Source organism: Amblyraja radiata, chromosome 25, assembly GCF_010909765.2.
Source record: "Amblyraja radiata isolate CabotCenter1 chromosome 25, sAmbRad1.1.pri, whole genome shotgun sequence".
Classification (NCBI taxonomy): Eukaryota; Metazoa; Chordata; class Chondrichthyes; order Rajiformes; family Rajidae; genus Amblyraja; species Amblyraja radiata.
Window position 1 is genome coordinate 15,188,419 of NC_045980.1, and position 21,361 is coordinate 15,209,779.

Below are 21,361 nucleotides of genomic sequence, written 5' to 3' on the forward strand. Positions count from 1 at the left end.
AGTCGGATCCAACCGGTGAACCCCACCCGCTAACGCTATCCTACACACATTTGGAGTGTGGGGGGAAGCCGGAACTCCCAGAGAAAACTGGAAGAACGTACAAACACCGTACAGACAGTACCTGTAGTCAGGAATGAACCCGGGTCTCTGTCGCTGTAAGGCAGCAACTCTACCACTGTGCTGCTTGATACGGTATTGGCATCATGTTTGGCACATACATCGTGGGCCAAAAAGCCTGTTCTTGTGCTGTACTGTTCTATGTCTTAAGATTTTAACAGCATGTGAGGTGAGACTATTTCTCTTAAAAGTGGCGAAATGGGAAGACTTGGTCATGGAAAGGATAGGAAATCAGATGAATAAATTGTGAATGCAAAGACAATTATGGTGGATCTAAAGTTACTATTTGAGGGAGAGAAAATTGGGAAGTACAGTCCAGTTAACTTGTTCACAATAGTTGGAGAAAATGCTAGAATTTAGTATTGAGCAAGTGATGACACGCCAGCTAGGAAATGTTCAATGGCTAAGTATGTTTGACTAGTTATAATTAATGATGAAACCAGCGGGATGGGGGTTTGGATATTCAACATCATTCGATAACCGGTCTTGTGAACTAGGAAGACAAATACAGTGCTGACCTTTGAAAGGATTGGAGTACAAGAATAAGAGAGTCATACTGGAGTTGTGCAGCTTATTGAGACCTTGCATATTGCCTGGTTTTAGCATTTGTAGTTATTTTCTCCATGCTGATAGAAGGATATGAGATAGAGGCAATATCATGTAGATTCACTAGATTGATTTTTGGCTATGACTAGGGACTTGGGAAATGGGAATTGTACTATAGATCCCCAAATAATCAACAGGGTGGAATTTGTAAAGCGTGTTAAGCTTCCTCAAGCAATATGTTGAGGCTCCTACTCGGGAGAGAGCAAAGCTTGACCTACTCTTAGGAAATAAGGCAGGGCCAGTGACTGAGATGTTAGTGGGTGAGCACTTGGGACAAGCAACCATAGATCCATTAGCGTTAAAATCTTATAGAAAAGGTAGGGGCTGGTCAACAAGGTATAGTGCTAATTTGTAGCAAGGTCAATTTTGATGGTGTTAGACAGGAATTTGCAAAAGTCGATTGGAGTAGATTATTTGTGGGCAAAGGAATATCTAGAAAATGGGAGGCTTTTAAAAGTGTGAGAGTTCAAGGTATACATATTCCTGTTGGAGGAAAGGCAGGAATAAGGACCCTTGGATGTGAGAGAAATTGAGGCTCTGGCTATAGGCAGCTGGGATCAAGTGTATTCCTGGAGAAGAGGTGATTGAGGGACACATTTTAGAAGAACATTAAGAGGGCAAAAAAAGGAGCCAGTGATTTTGTAAGTACATTAAGGAGAAACGGGTCTTGTTTCTTAACGTTCTTAGATTCTTATGTGTGACTTGTGATTGATGGCGTCCTTGGGATTATTATAAATGCATGAAAGAAGATTGGTTAAATGACGAATCACCAAGTAGGTCATTGTCAATGTACAATACAGCAAGTTACTAGTGGGCTATGGAAAATCTGGCTGCTGGGGCCCCTATTGTCTACAATCAATGTTAATGATTTAAAGGGGCAGTGTGTTATGTATCCAAGGCAAGCCCAATATTACCAGTGGGCTAGAAAATCATGACCATTGTGGCAGGATGGCAAACAACAAAAACATACTCAAATTGCTTAAAATACACGAAGGTAAAGAGTCTGGATCGTTTTTCCCAAAGGGGATGCAGGGACGATTGCCGCCTTCACGTTGCCAATATGTGTCTGAATGCGCGCCTGGGATGATGGGGATGTTGACCATGAGGTTTGAACAATTGTTGGGAAGGTGTGGACTTGGGCTGGTGGGAGCTCATTTCTGTGCCATACCTATACCTGGTAATATAGGTATACCATTGTTATACCTATATTACCAATATATGTTCCTCCAGCACTGGTCTGATCAAGATTCCAACATTTGTAGCTTATTGTGCATCCATTATATTCGACATATCTTGCACAAGCATTGGCATGAGTTCAAAATTGGATGCTAAGCTGCCAGAACTGAAGAGATGTGTTCTGTCAACCTAGTTAACTGATGCTGCACCTACGGTGTGAGTAGGTTTTCTAATATCTCTTCCTTGTCCCTTCTTCAACTCATCTCTGGACCCCAAGTCCCTCATTTCTCTTTTCCCTCCTCTGCAACCCTTCCACCCAAATCCATCCCTCTGGTTTAACATGTCACACCTCTCCTTACTTGACACCCCTTTGTCTCTTTTTCACATCTAGCATTTGTCACTGACTCCACCAGGGTGCCAATTTCACCTCCCCCCCCCCCCCCCCCCCAATCATTTGCTAGGCTTTACCTCGTCGCCACCCTCTCCCAATCAGTCTGAAGACCCGATCCTAAACGTCCCTGTCCATACCCTATACAGATGCTGCCTAACCTGCTTAGTTTCTCCAGCAGATTTTGTTTTGTTCAAGATTTCAGCATCTGCCTGCTGGACTTTCTGGACTTTCAGAAGGCTTTCAACAAGGTCCCACATAAGAGATTAGTAATCAAACTTAAAGCACACGGTATCGGGGGTTCAGTATTGATGTGGATAGAGAACTGGCTGGCAGACAGAAAGCAAAGAGTAGGAGTAAACGGGTCCTTTTCAGAATGGCAGGCAGTGACTAGTGGGGTACTGCAGGGCTCAGTGCTGGGACCCCAGCTATTTACAATATATATTAATGATCTGGATGAGGGAATTGAATGCAACATCTCCAAGTTTGCGGATGACACGAAGCTGGGGGGCAGTGTTAGCTGTGAGGAGGATGCTAGGCTGCACGCTGACTTGGATAGGTTGGGTGAGTGGGCAAATGCATGGCAGATGCAGTATAATGTGGATAATTGTGAGGTTATCCACTTTGGTGGCAAAAACAGGAAAGTAGACTATTATCTGAATGGTGGCCGATTAGGAAAAGGGGAGATGCAATGAGACCTGGGTCATGGTACACCAGTCATTGAAAGTAGGCATGCAGGTGCAGCAGGCAATGAAGAAAGCGAATGGTATGTTAGCATTCATAGCAAAAGGATTTGAGTATAAGAGCAGGGAGGTTCTACTGCAGTTGTACAGGGTCTTGGTGAGACCACACCTGGAGTATTGCGTACAGTTTTGGTCTCCTAATCTGAGGAAAGACATTCTTGCCATAGAGGGAGTACAGAGAAGGTTCACCAGACTGATTCCTGGGATAGCAGGTCTTTCATATGAAGAAAGACTGGATAGATTTGGCTTGTACACGCTAGAATTTAGAAGATTGAGGGGGGGATCTTAGAAACTTACAATATTCTTAAGGGGTTGGACAGGCTAGATGCAGGAAGATTATTCCCGATGTTGGGGAAGTCCAGAACAAGGGGGTCACAGTCTAAGGATAAGAGGGAAGTCTTTTAGGACCGAGATGAGAAAATCATTTTTTACACAGAGTGGTGAATCTGTGGAATTCTCTGCCACAGAAGGTAGTTGAGGCCAGTTCATTGGCTATATTTAAAAGGGAGTTAGATGTGGCCCTTGTGGCTAAAGGGATCAGGGGGTATGGAGAGAAGGCAGGTATGGGTTACTGAGTTGGATGATCAGCCATGATCATATTGAATGGCGGTGCAGGCTCGAAGGGACGAATGGCCTACTCCTGCACCTATTTTCTATGTTTCTATGTTCCCCGTGTCTCCAGGTTTTCTAATATGTTGAGCCGTGCCAAAGGCAGCTTATCGCCTGCTTCACCATCTTTCCCAATGTACTGGAGCTTGGTTTCCTCTTGTATGTCAAGGCTGAGAGGAGTTGTATTGGGGATCCATCATGTCTGTATTTCAAATGGGCAAATCCACTCGGAAATGGTGGAGAGGTTGTGGGAATTGACTGGGGCTCTGAGGGTGGAAAATCATGGCCAGATGTCCAGCAAATGCTCAGCAAAATTCATGAGTGATGCAGGCGTGGGTGGAAAGACAGCATGTTTGGACGATGTCAAGTCAAGTTTATTTGTCACATACGCATACGAGATGTGCAGTGAAATGAAAAGTGGCAATGTTTGCGGATTGTGCAAAAAAAAACTACAAAACAGAATCAGTAATTACACATTTGTGAGAGAAAAAAACAGCAATTTTAAAAAGACACAACACAACAGTAAATTGGTACAGTAAGTTAGTCCCTGGTGAGAAAAGAGTTTACAGTCCTAATGGCCTCTGGGAAGAAACTCCTCATCCTCTCTGTTTTCACAGCATGACAGTGGAGGCGTTTGCCTGACCAAAGCAGCTGGAACTGTCTGTTGCTGGGGTGGAAGGGGTCCCCCATAATGTTGCTGGCTCTGGATCTGCACCTTCTGATGTACAGTTCCTGCAGGGGGGCGAGTGTAGTTCCCATAGTGTGTTCCCATAGTCTGTAGAGCCTTCTTGTCCTGGGCCGAGCAGTTCCCAAACCAGATTGTGATGTCATGTCATGTGATTAAATTGGCTCATTCTGTTATCTGGACAATTCCATAATGCGCATTTTATTTTCCTTTTTATGCCATAAAACCATAACTTGGGCTTACTAAACAGCAAGAGAGCAGTCAGCCTCGAGTGGACTTTGTCTCTAGACGAGCAATTACCACTAATAGCTTTCCTGATCAGCTCGTTAATAGCCTGTTTTCTCTGAAGACAGCAGTGGACGAGGCAATGATTTGATGGCAGGAAATCCTGATTGGATTAGAAGCCCATTTGCTTCTGGTTGGTAGGGGATAATGTGCCTGTTGCCAGAACAGTTTGATCCAGGATTGATGAAATATCAATTCGTGCCTGACTTGTGTTCGCTGTTTTTTCTCAAGTTTTCTCTTGGTCCTCCCGTACACCGGTAATTGTCCTGGTTCATTTCCATGCGAATCCGGTAAGTCCGCAAAACCGAACTACACTGGAAACTCGCTGTGTAAGAATAAACAAGTCACTTGCAAAAATACGCCGCCTGTGCGAATTTCGGGATTTACTGTAACTAATAGCGAAAAAAATGATTCGTTTTTCGAGAGAACACTACGAAGTATTCTGTACATGATATAAAACAGAATGTGTTCACTTACTAAATTTGATCTTATTGTCTACTGTTGAGCCAGAGATGAGAGTCCAATGTCCAAGAGGTGCATCTGGGCCTGTTCTGCATTGTTAATACTCCACAAATAAATGATTTTATTGAGTTCTATTATAAATAATGTTAACGTCTTGTTACCACAATAATAGGCGCTGTCAGCATAGTGTTTGTTGTTAATCTATGTCGCCTTACACGCCCCGACTGCCCCGAGTATTTCTAGCGTTTTCCGTTGAATTCCCCGTTTTGGTTTGGGGCTGATAACGCGGGACTTTTCCCACTGATAAATAATTCCAAAGCAGTTGACTCTGTGTTGGGGGTCTTTTCCCTGTCGTTTCCGGGGAGCTTGATGTTTCCGTTAAGTGCAAACACTTCAGAGCCCGCGGCCACACCTATTGTATCCGTTTTGCACAAACAACTGGAGGAGAGTGAGCCTCGTCATCTGCCGAGCGAGGCAGGATTTGTATCCCCTCAAAGCTCAACTGTACCATTGAAGGTAAGATGTTGGCGCTTAGTTGGCCGTTTCATCTGGGGGGGAAATAAAACAGGGAGGCACCGAGAACGGCGCGGGTTTAGCGCTACCCCATTGGGGAAGAAGGGTCCCGACTCGAAACCTAGTCTGTCCATCCCCTCCACAGATGTTGCCTAATACCCGCTGAGTTCCCCTAGCACTCATTGATGCAGCGGAGAGACAACTAACTGCGATTTATAAAGTTCTGTATTTTAGTCCTCAATAGTTCAGAAAGTGTGGCAAAAAATATAAATGGATTTCATTTCGTTTATTTTAAATGTTTTATAATGCACAGAAGTTAAGGCCCCGAATGAATTTCCGGCAAGCGAGAGTCTGCACCAGGAATTGTTGGTCCAGGGCGGAGGAAGAGAGCGAGAGTTTGGAAATAAGTGACGGGTTGAACTATATTGGTCATCTTGGTGGCAATCATTCTGATAAAAACGGCGCTTTTCATTGAGAAATAATTCCAAAGCAATTCACCAAAACGGTTTCCTCTATGTTTGAGTAAACCCCCCCCCCCCCCCCCCCCCCCCCCCCCCCCCCCCGTTATTTCCAGAGAGCTTGAGATATCTGTTAATGCAATTTGTCCCCCTCCCCCGCCTTCCTCAGGTGGGGTACAAATTCCAATTGAACCGAAGTACAACCAACAGTTTGGGGGTAGAGTTTTATGAATAAACTCTGGCAACACCTTTTACACCAACAACTGGAAATCCACGCTAGTTAGCAGAATATAAACTATCTCTCAAAGAGCTATGGGCAATGTTAGGGAGTTTTTGTAAATGGTGGTGAAGGGTCCATTTTACTTCAATTCTGATTTCTCATATCGATGTTCATTATATATTTCTCATCTCGTATTCTCTATATTTTGGCAACGTGTCAACAGCTGGCTTCACCCTCCATCAATACCATCGAATTGAAAAGATAACAATGTATCCTCGAAAGATATCGATGAAAATCGCTGTAAATTAGACAGTTGTTACGGCACAATAACTACTTCTGCTGGTTTCCTCTGTCTGTAAGCTTAAAGCTTGAGACTAACCCCCAAAGCTAAGTGAAAGCTCAGGCGGAGGAAGCCTGCACTGTATTAAATATTTATGATAAAACATCCCGCACCATTTAGAAGTTATTGATGTCACTATACGACCATGAGAAAAATAAACGCATTCAGTCTTCCAGTCTCGTCATGACACTAACATCAGTTTAAAGGTGACTGGAGTGATCTTCTCGTAAGTAAATGTTTTAGAGTTTTTCTTTAATGTGAAGCTCTTGCATTTTAAATGATCGTCTGACTTTGCCTTCAGTAATAACACGGACATGTATGGTCATGTTATTTAACCTCGCGTTACATTCTGGGTTGTTTCTGTACAGAGGAGTGACTGACGCTGACAGAGCCGTGTGGTGCAGCTGCTCTTTCCGGGAACAGTCGACCATGGCTGGCAGCACTGTCCAGGCGGAGCGCTTCGCTGTCCACTACCTGCGGGTGCTGAAAGAACTCCTCACCTTCGTGCTCTTCAGTTACACCGTTTTATTGGGGGCTTTGGTGATAGCCGGATGGACAACTTACCTACTGGTCGTTAAATGATCCATTAGTGAGAGGAAATGCTTCGAATTAAGATATATGCAAAGCATTTAACAAATGAGAAACCCCGCCTAATATCCAGGAAATAAATTTGTTTGCAAAGAATTATCACATAATATAAGCATAAGCAACCCGTGCGTGTATTCTTTTCTGGTATATTTGTTCATATAATCTTGATTTTTTGCTATGGCATTAGTTATTATTGTATACATGTGTTCCGCTCTGAATAAAACAAAATATCTCAAGTAATAAACACTGCTCTCCGGGATGATGTTTACTTGCAAGGGTTGTTGCACATTCAATAGAAGAGAGACGGGGAAGTGACCAAACCACAGATTTTGTCACGTAAAATAGGACGGTAAAGTTGAACGAGAACATTTATTAAAAACACAACAGCAAGGCAAAACATTACTTCTGCAAACAAGTTTAACGCAAAAGTGACAACTCGAAAAGACTAATTATTAAAAATAACAAATTCCAAAACCATTGTTGAAAATCCGTTTACAATTTTTTTGATGTTATAATTTCTCATTAAGCTGTAAGCATCGAACTCTTTTATACGCTGCCGTCAAATTCATTTCTGAAATTAACTAGTAGTTTTATCTTAAATCTCTTCATCTTGAGTTCACTTTACTTTAGCGGCACAATACTGGGACTTAATGATGGGCTTTTAATAATGAACATCAAGTCACACGGCGGCTCGAAGTTTATCTTTTAACGATAAAATAGAAGAATACAGATTTTAATGAGCTGCGGGTTAAGGAGAAGGGTCTGAAGAAGGGTCTCGACCCGAAACGTCACCCATTCATCTCTCCAGAGATGCTGCCTGTCCCGCGGAGTTACTCCAGCATTTTATGTCTACCACAGATTATAATGACGTGTGTCAACGATTAAAACGGGAGAACCGGGCATCTCTCGCTCTCTGTGGGAGCACAATTGACTCCAGTAGTATATGTCCAGCCACAGCTCGCAATCACCTTCTTTCCCCCTTTCCCCCTTCCTCGCCTTTAGGACAGGCGCCCACCTCACCAGCAAAACTCAACTTGGATTCCATCTTGCTTTCTTATCTGTACGATGCCCCAGCATATCCACTGAAAACTTCTATATGTACACCCAATAACACCGCAGCGCCATCTTTCCTTAGCCTTCTGCTGTTATTCAATTGTCCGATTGCTTGTTTGACGTTCAGTACTGTACGAGAGGTGAAACTGCTATATTTGTTCTACACTAAAAATTCTGTTCCCTACTCGTTAATTTCTCTCCTCTCACCATCCACTATCCAAGGCTGAACCAAGCCGTTCACATTTCTTGGTAACCCTAAAATAATATTTACATTCTCAGTGAGGTCTATTTCCATCTTTGCCACTATTTCAGCTCGTCAATTGTAATTAACGTGTTAGCTCTAAACAGATACTGTGCAATGCAGTGCGTCATTGTCATATTATACCAGAGAAAATACGGTGTTGATAGCAAATATACTTTTACATTATACACTGCAGTATTTGCTTTGGAAAGCTGTATAACAAGTCTACACCCACAACTAGTTTATCTTTCAAATAAAGACGAAGGGCTTACTTTTTAAAAGTTACTTTATATTATCTATTATGAGCAATATTTAGCGATATTTTACTCTGCATGAAACAGATTTGCATTTTATTTCGTAAAGTGCATGTATCAACATAGACCAGGTTAGCTCGCATTTACTCTAGCACTGGGTATTAGTGGGTATTTTTGCTGTTCGCTAAGAAACTTGAAAGGTTTTGTTTTCCGTCGCTTGTTCTAGGATTGTGCTTTAAAACTGCGTGCCTTCTATGCTCTGCTTTATGACCAACATTCATCTGCAGTATATGTCCAAAGGGCCAAATACTTGGTAATAGTCTAACAAGCGAGGTCAGGGTTCGAAAGAATTATATTCTAGCATCATTGTTATAATTTTGCAAGCTGTTTCGCAACATTACAATCTATCGATCAATTCTTCTGGTTCAGAGCAAACCCCTGTGCCCAACCGCTTCAGAGAATTTCAACAGGAAGGAATCCAAAATGTTTTCTATGCGTCAAGAACGTTTTCTCTTTCCATAAATGTTGCTTGACCAGTTTTTAAAATAATGGCTTAACTGGTGAATACATCTTAAATCAGAACACATATGGATGGGACCATTGAAGTAAACTTCACGCAAGGCTATACGACATTCCATGGTTTATGGAATATCTGGGCCACAAGCGAAAGTCTTGGGACAAGTGATCAATATGTATTCTCGTGACTTCAACAGAATACCATTGGAACAGGCAATATTAAAGCGAAGCTAGCCCTGACAGCATGTACTGAGTATGATGATTGACAATTGTTTTAATGTGCTTACAGTAAACAGAGACTCAGCAGAAAAATCTATTGAACTCTTCAATATTGGCAGATGATTATTATCAGTTTGACCTCTAAAAGTCAAAACAAAACATTATTGGTTTGTCTTTGTTCAGCAGGTTTTTAATAATTCAGATGGCCCCTGACTAGCTTTAGTGCTATGGTGTTCAATTAAAGTAGAAACATCAACAATAAATATTGTCAGACAACACCTTACAATTATGTTACACCTTTGATATGAAAAACGTCCCCAGGCACTTTGTAGAATAACCTTACTAATTACAAAGAAATCCAAACTAATTGTTTATTCTTTCCCGCTAAACTTCTGGCACTTTGGGTCCACATCGGATAAGTTGCAGCTGCAGCCACATCAAGAAAGATAATTTTGCTTTGAAAGTTTTATGATTATGCAAGTTTAAAATTAATGGGAAATTACCAACATTGTAGACAAAAAGAAATGTAAACCTAATTAATGTATCTAGGGGGACTACTGATTGTTCTCTGTATTTCATTGGTAATTCCCTGCATATTTCCTCAGTTCTAAAAATCACAGCTATGAATATCTCAACATACTCTATTTTCTTCCAATCCGTGCCAGTGCTTCCCATTCTTACTGAATGAAATGAGCAGTCACAGTGGCGCCGCGGTAGAGTTGCTGCCTTACAACGAATGCAGCACCGGAGACCCGGGTTCGATCCCGATTACGTGTGCTGTCTGTACGGAGTTTGTAAGGTCTCCCCGTGACCTGCATGGGGTTTCTCCGATATCTACGGTTTCCTCCCACATTCCAAAGACCTACAGGTTTGTAGGTTAATTGGCTTGGTAAATGTAAAACATGTCCCTAGTGGGTGTTAATGTTCTGGTCGGCGTGGACCCGGTGGGCCGAAGGGCCTGTTTCCATGCTGTGTCTCTAAACTAAAAGCTCACTTGTTCACTCTTGATAAATTACTCCCCCCACCATAAATGCCCAAGAATGTCAGGGGCTACTCCTGTTAACGACCTGGGCTTGTTTCAGAGATTTCTAAGGGCATAGCCAGGGCAGCCAAAGACATTTTATTTTACTTTTTTGGAAAAAGATTCTCTAACTAAATTGTCTTCATATTATTTACCCATCACAGTCCCATAGTGGACCAAGGAGTCTGTTCATGTGCTGTGTCGTTCAATGTGTGCAGTCCAGTTTTGGAACCACTGCTCAATGCTTCATGACTCTATAACATCAGGAGGATCCAGGATTCAGGATAGATTCCTGGAACTCCTTTATTGATCATAATATATTCATGTAAAGCAAGGAGAATTTCCAAGATCTCATATCTTCACAGTAGGTTAAGCTTGTTTTTATTTGAGGTTTGTAAATTTAACTTAATCAGCTGCTTAAATTATGAAAAAAACATTGGATTCTGCCATTGATAATAAGCATACATGTCCAATTCTGTATCAGAGCAGTTTTGTATTCTGCCTCTGATAAAACTTATGTGTTAATTATTAATTTAAAAAATCATGTTGAATTATCTCAGTCCTATTATTTGTGAAATGTAGACTTGAACAAGCCTGTTCATGTCTTGCTCACCAGGGGACAGTCTTTTGAATTTCAGGGCTCCTCACAGCTGTTTGCACAGAGGATTCTACTGCCGTCAATTAACACATAGTCAATGAGAGTCACCTCTGTCAACCGATTTGGAGAAAGGTTAAGGGAAGAAGTTATATAAAGAGCAGTGCATTTTAAAAATACCAAATAATGAGAGCAAGTATGATTAACTTTTGTGATGGTTTTCCCTCTTTCTTTTGATTTCTAACTGAATTTTTATAGTAATCGAGCAATACAGAATGGAAACAGACCCTTTGGCCCAATTCTAGTCTAATTTGCCTGCATTTGGCCCATGTCCTTCCAACACTTTCCAAACCATATATCTGTCCAAGTGTCTTGTAGATGTTGCTATTGTACCTGCCTCAACTACTTTCTCTGTCAGCACGTTCCATATACACATCACTCTCTGAGTGAAGAAATTGGCCCTCAGTCCTTTTTAAATCTTTTCCTTCTCACCTTCAACCTCTACCATCTAGTTTTTGATTCTTTTTCCCAGGGAAAAGGACTGTGCATTCACCTTATTTCTGCCCCTCACAATCTTATACACCTATATAAGTTCATCTCTCAGGCCTACGCTCCAAGCAGTAAAGTTCTAGCCTGCCCAATCGCTGCCTATAACCCAGGCTCTCGCGTCCTGCCAACATTTTCGTAAATCTTCTTGGCACTCTTTCCAACTTAATGACAACCTTCCTAGTTACCAAAATGACACACAATACTCCAATGTGGCCTCACTAACATTTAGTTTTAGTTTTTAGTTTTAGTTTTCATTTTGTACAATTGCCACATACATCCCAACTGCTACACTCAATATAAATCTTTTTTTATTTTGCATCAAAAATAATTTTAATCACAATTAAATAATTTAAAAAATATACGTAAATGCATTTCAGTTAACAATTTGAGTTTTCAGGGATTGCAGATGTAACATGCTTGAAAAGTGCTTGTTTTTATGTGCAAATCACACATGAAAGTGCAGGCTGGGTCAAATTGGTCCAGTGATCAGTGAAGTGAAGCTGCATCCTTTGGGAAATTGGACCGAACACTTCCATGCAGTATTTACATTAGGTTTATCTGGCATCAAACGATCACCTACTGACACCACTATGCCCATTTCTGCCCTTACTGACACAAATTAACGCAACACCGGTTGTCATTGAACATAGGATTCATAGCATAACATGTTTAGAAAGGATATGAGGAGGAATTTCTTTAGTCAGAGGGTGATGAATCTGTGGAATTCGTTTCTACCGACAGCTGAGGAGGCCAAGTCATTGGGTATTTTTAAAGTGGAGAATGACAGATTGTTGATTAGTAAAGATGTCAAAGGTTATGGGCAGAGAAAGCAGGAATATTTTTCACACAGAGAGTGGCGAATCTCTGGAATTCTCTGCCACAGAATGTAGTTGAGGCCAGTTCATTGGCCATATTTAAGAGGGAGTTAGATGTGGCCCTTGTGGCTAAAGGGATCAGGGGGTATGGAGAGAAGGCAGGTACAGGATACTGAGTTGGATGATCAGCCATGATCATATTGAATGGCGGTGCAGGCTCGAAGGGCCGAATGGCCTACTCCTGCACCTATTTTCTATGTTTCTATGAATATGGGGTTGAGAGGGAAAATAGATTCGCAACGATTGAATGGCAGAGTAGACTCGATGGGCCGAATGGCCTAGTTCTGTCCCTCTATGACTCATGAACTATTTAAAGGGCAGTCTGCTGACATCAGACCCTCCCGACCACGTGACCGGCCTTTTAAACGGCGACGCGGTGACGTCGCACGCAACGGAGACAAATGGCCGCGTCGTTCCGCGCGCTGTTGCGTCGCTGCAGCCGTTGGAGCAGGTGAGCAGCCGGCGCGCGCCCCCCCTCGTCACCACCGTCACCACCCCTCGCTTTGTGTGTGTGTGTGTGTGTGTGGGGCGGGCGCCGGTCCCCGAGGGTGGAAGCCCCGACTTGCAGCTCCATCATCCGTGCTTGTTTCTGTCCTGTTCTAGGTGCTTCCCCTCGGCCTTGTCCCACGGCAGGATCCCCGCTGGAAGGTGGCAGCAAGTGGCGCTGGGGCTGGGAGCAACGCTGGCCGCTGTCCCCGTTGTCCAGGTACACTGACTGCGGGCCGCGGCATCCTGTGATGACCCTTCCAAGGTGCTTCTCCCACAGTCGTCAAGTGGCAACAAGTGGCCTGGGGCAGCATTCAAAACTCGTCTATAGTTTTGGCTCTCAAAATCAAACGTCAAAATCAAATCCCTCAAACACTTTAGGCGTACGGAACATATGATTTGGATCTACCTTGTTAATAGGATGTTGTGAGCTGATAAGCAGTGAAATGAAATTGTGTCTGATTGAGGAAGCAAGTGCGTGAAAAGCAGAACAAACAAAAGGCATAGGAGTTGCAACGAGTTGATTCACTGCACATGCTGAAGTCACGAATAAAACACAAAGTGCTGGACAAAATATCTTCTGTTCATTCCCTTCTGACTGGCCTGCTAAATGCCTCCAGCACTTTGTGTTTTGCTTCTACAAGTAGTTCAGACCCTTGAATGGTTCTGTCTGACGTTACCGAAGTTTAATGTTTGGGAGAAGTCCAGTTGGATATCTTGGCATTATTATCACCTACAGTGAAATATCTTATTTTGTGCTATCCAGGCTAATCATACCATACATGAGGACCATGAAACCATACACTTGAAGTGGAGGAAACTTACAAAGAGAATGTAAACGGAGAGAGTGCTATAGGGAATGTGCAGATAAAAAAGTGCAAGGGCCGCAAGTCAAGAGGGTTTAGTTCTCATATGTATTGACAATAGAACAATGAAATTCTTGTTTGCTGCAGCTTAGCAGTCATGTAATTGTAATAACATGCAGATAATGTATAATCAAAATACAATAAATTAACCAAAAAAACAGTTTTGCTGTAATATTGGCAGTTCTCTCTCCATTAGCACAGTATGACATTTTGTTCATTTCCAATGGGACTGAATTTTGTTGAACGTTCATTTGTGAGATTTCCCCCTCTTACAGCCCCCAAATGTATGATTTTTACATTATTTCGCATCATCCTCTCTGGTCAACTGTGCCTAGCTGTCACAGAGCAGGAGATGATACCTGTGGCAGATCCGCTATGATATTGAAATGGTGGGGCAGACTTAATGGGCTGAGTGGCAAACTTATTGTTTTGTTATTTAGTTCAGTTTAGTTTAGAGATAGTGCGGAAACAGGCCCTTCAGCCTACCGAGTCCGCACCGACCAGTGATCATTGCATACTAATACCATCCTACACACACTAGGGACAATTTACGATTTTTACCATGCCAATTAGCCTACAAACCTGTACATCTTTATAGTGTGAGAGGAAACCAGAGAATACCTACGCAGGTCATGGGGAGAATGTACAAACTCCATACAGACAGTACCTGTGGTCAGGAACGAACCCGGGTCTCTGGCGCTGCAAGGCAGCAACTTTACTGCTGCGCCACCATGCTGCCTATGGTGACAATAGTGCTATAACTATGAATTCATATTAACATCTAATCCCCATTGTAATCATAAGAACACCATTTTCTTTCTCTGGGTGGTTGCATAGGATTGCAAGGTATTACTCCAGCAGAAATTTATCACGTATGACTTTAGGTCATAATTAAAAGCAATATCTTGCATTTACTAGTCCTTTTAAAGTGGTTTGATTTGTTTTTGATCAAAAGAATCATATCATTTGACTAGAACAGTTGCTTTTTTTTTACCTCTGATGTTATCCAGAGTCACATTACACATAATTTATGCAGTCTAGAAATAACAAATTTTATCAGCAAGACACACACGTCTTAGAAGAAGACTAACATTGCTTACAGGTGGTGAATATTGATATTTTAAACATAGGAATATTCTTGTTGCAATGACATTTCAACCAATAAAGATTTTTTTTTTAAACTCTCCCACATACCTATTGGTATCTTTTGGCAATTACATTTTTTTTTACTTGTGGTGTGATATTTAAATTAATTAATTTGTTTGCGATTGATACATTTGCTAAATCTAATAATTTTTTTCATTATATTTTTGTAAATTTAAGTTTACGGTCCATCATAAATACAGTTGCCCAAAACAGTGATTTGTGCCAATAACATTTTCTAAATAAAACTATTTCATTCAAATATTATACAATGAACTGTTTATGTGATTATTTGTTTGGCTTTGAATTCTCACAAATTGTTGCTGCAACTTCTTCCAAGTGGAGAGAGTTGTTTCTAAAAATGGTGTATTTCCTGCTACAGCATCAACCTACATCTCTCAATCATGAAGATTTAATTAAACGGGCAGTGTCATTGGTTACGGATGGTGCCAATACCTTTCTGTCACAAACTACTCTCGCACTAAGTGATGCTTTAATAGAATATACTAAGGTACAGTGAAACATTTATTTTTGCTTTATATTTGGGTAAGAATAGTAAAGTTACAATCCTTGTGTCTTTCCTCCCTCAGAGGTTATCATTACACCGCTTCCTACATTTTCCAGGCCAGAGCAGTGGTACATTTCAGTATTTTAAACTTCCTTTCACTCCTCTGATGGGAGACGACAAGCCAGTAGAGCCTGTTTTTTAAAATTCCTGTATTGAAGTTGTGAAATAAAACTTGCTGCATCCTACATTCTTTGTGGTGGTTGACAAGATTGGTTTTCCGTTTATGTCTGCTGAATTTGGGAGGTCAGATGGCCAAGTGAATCTGCAACACAGATGAAACTCAACAAAAATAAAATGGAAATACCAGTATTTAATGAGTAAGGTTACTCTAAAAATACAATTTAAAATATTCAAAACACATCTAAATAGCTCTTTGTTAGATTAAGGAAACTTGGATTTAATGTGTATTTTTTAAAGAATTAAGTTTGTCTGTTCCAGGCAATCTACATTCTGATCTCCCTTCAAAAGAGGTATAATGGTCTAAGTGGTCAGATAAGTGAAAAGGAAGAAGGTGCTATTTGGCAGATCATAATCGAAGCTCGTGTTAAGGTACTTTTCAAAATGTCATCTCAAATTTGTATGTTTTAAAACCATTACAGGCAGGACACGTTTCTCTCTTTCAGCTTTGCACTTTCATTAACCAAAGCTCCCCACATATTATAATCTACTCCAAGATAAATCTTCCTCTATCCAGACCTTTATTTCCGACTGTGAAGAGATTTTCATTTCTTTACTAGTTATTCTATGTAACTAGCCAGTGGTATTCTATGTACACAATAGCCGGTGGTATTTGACAATCTGATTTGAAAATTGATGCATTTTTGAGTTGGGAACAAAATTGCACCAACCCACTCTCATTTGTACATAGGTATATCGGGGTCCAAGTCCATAGCTTCTTGAATGTCTCCTTGCCCTGCACATCTCCTTTAAATTTTGCCCTTTTCACCTAAAACATATTTATGCCCTCTTGTACAAGATAGACACAAAATGCTGGAGTAACTCAGCAGGTCAGGCAGCATCTCTAGAGATGCTTTGGGTTGGAACACTTCAGACTGTCCTCTAGTTCAGACATTTCCATCCTGGGAATAAAGATTCTAACAGGTTACCCTATCTATGCCTCTCATAATTTTATAAACTTTTATCACTCAGCCTCTGACGCTCCAGAGAAAACAATCCATCTCTGTCCAATTTTTCCTTACCACCAACACACCGGCCTAAACAAAGTCTTATAAAGCTTCCACATGGCTCCCTGACGCTTGTACTCAATGTCCTAACTGATGACTGCATGCACCCAATGAATAACATCTTTCCACCACAACTTTCTGTGTATGTGATAGAGAGAAAGAAAACAAACAAACCCTTCGGCCCAAGTTGCCTATGCTGACCAAGATGCCATAGTCCCACCTGCCCTCTAAATCTTTCCTATCCATGTACCTGTCCAAACGTCTTTACAATGAAGCATACAATTGTATGTTATTATTTCTATATAAGTTGTTCATAATGTGTGATGTCTTTTGTTGGGCAATTGCAGGTGAAGGAGAAGCAGGAGAAGTATCTCAGCTTTGAGACCAAGTGGATGACCGCAGTCCACCTGTCCGAAATGGCAGCAGGGGCTGCGTATCAAACAGGTATTGTGTATGGTGCACCTACAGTCACTTTATTCAGATGTGTGATATTTAATGCAAATTCATAAAATGTTCTATTTTAGCAAATGATTTAAATGAAAAATTCTTGTAATTAAAAAAAATTATATTTCAATTTGACTTGTAGTGTAACTAGCTGGACCGTGTAAAATTACATGTAATGTTGCTGAGGAATTTCCATATTTCCTTATGACGTCGAACAAAGCCAGTTCAGCCAATCGAGTCTATGCCTGTTCACAGTGATCCCACTCCTCACTCATTTTCCCAATAAAGTGATTCTAGTGCTGTTGATTCGAATGCCCTCTAGCATTGGACATTCCCACCCTGGGGAAAAGGTTCTGACTATCTACCGTATCTATGCCTCATGTTCCCATTAACTCGCACAGATCCTTCCACTTGCTTGAGACAATTTACAGTGAACCATCTAACCTGCTAACCCATATGTTTTGGGATTTGGGAAGAAACCAGAGCATCCCATGTGGTCATTGAGCATGCAAGCTCCACTTGGGGGGGGGGGGGTGGGGGGGGGGGGGGGGGGGGGGGGGGTTGAATTGGTTTGCTAGAGCTGAAAGGCAGTTTGATTTGAAACTTATTATACAGTAGATGTTTGATACACACCTGTCAGTAGTAACTTAGACATATGATGGAACCATTGCATTTAGGAACTTCAACTTTATTGAATGCATTGCCAAAAAACATTGTCAAATAATTTGATGCTGAGCTACATAGAGATTGGGGCAGGTAGTCACAGATCAGAAGAAGCAGAGAGGCCAAGAGATCTCCAGGGTTAAGGGCCTAACTAACTGAATGTACAATAACCAATGGCAAGGTAATAAAAATTGGGAATCTGGCTATTGGAAAAGTGTAGTTTTAATTAATTCCTAGCAAGTTGTCTTTGTTGCCCATCTATAATTGCTATTGGACTGGAGGTGAGGAGTGCAGTTGTTTATAGATCTAAACTGGAGTATCATCTTGGTCTTGCAATATGCATGCTCAGACTTGTTCATTACCTGAGGGGTTTCAATGGAACTGGAAACTATGTATACAGGAACTGAAGATGCTGGTTTACTGAAAATTATTTAATCATTAGTATCTATCCCAGTTCCAATCTAGTGATTAAGCAATAGCATTGAAGAAGCAGCTGATGAAGGCTAAACTGAAGAACCTGCCCTAACCCCAAGGTGATTGGCCTCCCAGAAAACACAGCTATCTTCCTTTTGTTCCATGCATGTCTTTGACCTGTGGAGACTTCCTCCCTTACCACCAAAGATCATGGAGCGGAGCAAGATGGTTCACTCAGCGAAAAAGTTGTATTAGGTGATGGGTTAGCTTCAGCGCCATTTCCGTAACTGACTTCAGTCATGGCGTCAAGCCAATTCAGGGAGATTCTGCTATATCAGGCTGAGGATAGACACAAAATGCATAAAGGATAGACACAAAATGCAGCGGGTCAGGCGGCATTTCTGGACAAAAGGAATAGGTGACATTTCGGGTCGAGACCAGTCTTCAGACTGAGTCAGGGGAAAGAGGTCAAACCATCCTCCTCCCCCCCTCCCTCCCTCCTCCGACACGGACATGGAGCAATCGCCGGCCCCCTTTTTTTGTTAAACATCTATTTCCTTCGGGTGTTTTTTTTAAATTTCTCCCTTACCATTTCCGTACTTTATCAATAGCTGCCATGACCCGTTTGATGTCATCCTTCGCCTTGCTCCTGGTCTCGGCCCGCACCGATTCCCATCCCGCAACCCTACCACTTCTGAAAGCCAGTTGTTTGAGGCTGCAATGAGTTCTGAAGCTGAATGATTCCATTGCAAAATGAGCTGAACATCAGGTTATTACTGAGATTTGAAGGTATATTGATGAGGTGTTAATTGGTCAGATTGGGTTTGTCATGCCATTTGGGAACAGGGTGTGTAGGTATCTGCTATTTCAGCAGTGCTGGAATAAGAGTTTGTATCAGAACAAGGGTGTTGTCTTGGTTTTTGCTTTAGCCTTGTCCGTGCTTTCATTGGTTTCTTGATATCACCTGCAGTAAATGATGTTGTTTAAGGCTGGCTTTGTTACGATAGTAGTTGATGTAAATTGTCCACTTGTTATCCTGATAATTACAAGCAGCTGAGTCTTGTCACTTATGTATACTGGGCTTTGCCATCATTAAGGATATTTAAGGGGACTGCTCCAGTTACTAACAGATTGGCTGCACTGAAGAGCTGTGATTTGTTCTGTTGCCAAGAAGGGGTAAGTACACATTTAAATACGAGTTATTGTTGCTACTTTAGTGAGTTCAGTGACTGGATAGGATCAGAAACAAGGACAATGATTAGGTACAGTTTGAGATTTTTGTAGCAGGTTTCTCTATGGTATTATGTTACATGAACAAATGGGTATGTTTAATGGTACCATTATGTTTGAGTGTTTGTGCCCTTGGTGTAGTTGGTCAGTCTTTCAACATGAGAGCCATTTTAATCACACTTACAGTGAGAATGAGGAACTGCTTTTGAAATATTGTTGGCTTCTGGAGCTGATAGTAAAAACACTGACTATAAGCTACTTGCTTGGACCATAATTGATAGCATGGGATGAGGTTAAGATTTGGTATTAAATTGTAATGTATCAGCATGAAAATCCCAACACCAGAGGAGGCCTTTGCCGATCCAATCTGAGGTTTTGTGTGTTTAAGAGCAGCCATCCGGTGAGGATTAGTTATTTAGGAGTAAATTTGTGAACCTGTGTCATGTTGGAAATTAGTTGAACCTAAATCTTCTAGCTTTTTGAGATGCCCAGTGCATGTAGAATTCTGTTTACTCTTGTCAATTAGAAAGAGGGTTGTATTTCCATCTTTGTGACTCTGTAGGATCCTGGCAATGGTTTAAAAAGGATTTACAGAGCCTAAAAAATCAAATGCTGCCACTTTCAATCTCAATTTTGTTACTGTGTTTTTCACTCTCTGACCATTTATCCCTACTTAGTTTATTATCACGTGCAAAGCTGTCAATGTGGGCTAACAAGTCAGTGGAAAGACAGTACATGATTACAATCGAGCCATCCTGTGTGTACAGATATACATGATAAAAAGAATAACGATTCGTGCAAGGTAAAGTCCGATCAAAGATGGTCTGAGGGTCTCTAATAAGGTAGATAGTAGCTCAGGACTGTTATCTAGTTGATGTTAGAATGGTTCACCAGCTGGGGGAAAACTCTCCATGAATTTGGAGGTGTGCATTTTCACACTTCTATACCTTTTGCCCGATGTTACAATAACAATAAATTTTGAGTGAGTTTCCATTAATCTTTGGGCCAAATGTGTTCTAAATAGCCTACCTATAATTTTGTTCTTCAGGTGCAGATCTGGCCTCAGTGGCTATGCACACACACATCCAGATGGCACAGAGTCAGGTGGGTGAGGTAAAACAATTGGCCCTGCAAGCTGAGGATAAATTGGCTGAAGTTCAGGTGGAAGAAATTAATCTAAAGGGGAAAGAGGCTTCAGTTAAAGGCACACAGCGGACTGCAATACAACCAACAAATGATGAGGAAATACCTGAACAGTACCTGCGGGAAGACTAATTCGTAATTAATAATTTTATATGACTTTAATGATTTCAACCCTTTAGAATCAAATGGACTGTGGAATTGTATGCTTAAGTTAACTGGTGTGCTAACATTTGTAAATTGTACCAATAATTTTGTACTAGGTCATTTTTGTTGAAACATTACTAATTGTCCATTAATAATAATTCTTCCTATCTTTTTATAAAATGTTGTAGATATTATGTGAATGAGCTATTCTATCGTGTATAATAAATATATAACCCATGGATTTAACAAATCTTTAATGACTGCAAAGCACCTTTCACTATTTTACTGTGGCCCCAAAAATACATTGAAACAGGTCTGTTAGGTATAAGAAACTGCAGATGCTGGAATCTTGAACAATACAGAGTGCTGGTGGAACTCAGTGGGTCAGCCAGCGTCTGTGGAGGGAATAGACAGACAACATTGCAGATTGGGATCCCTGTTCAGACTTCAAGCATCTGAGGAAGGGGCCTGACCGGAAATGTCATCTGTCCATTCCCTCCGCAAATATGCCTGTCCCGCTGAGTTTCTCCGGTGCGTTTTGAGTTATGTTAAAGAATGAGCCG

At 41.4% G+C, this 21,361-nt stretch overlaps 1 protein-coding gene across 1 annotated transcript; it reads left to right on the forward strand.

Annotated features, from left to right (window-relative positions):
• The first annotated feature begins 12,889 nt into the window (after window positions 1–12,889).
• On the forward strand, window positions 12,890–21,048 carry diablo (diablo IAP-binding mitochondrial protein). The gene is made up of 6 exons (XM_033043225.1): window positions 12,890–12,964; window positions 13,117–13,219; window positions 15,391–15,519; window positions 16,015–16,125; window positions 17,108–17,204; window positions 20,560–21,048. The coding sequence occupies exons 1-6, from the start codon at window positions 12,915–12,917 to the stop codon at window positions 20,784–20,786; spliced, it is 717 nt and encodes a 238-aa protein (XP_032899116.1). The 5' UTR covers window positions 12,890–12,914; the 3' UTR covers window positions 20,787–21,048.
• Window positions 21,049–21,361: the final 313 nt, after the last annotated feature.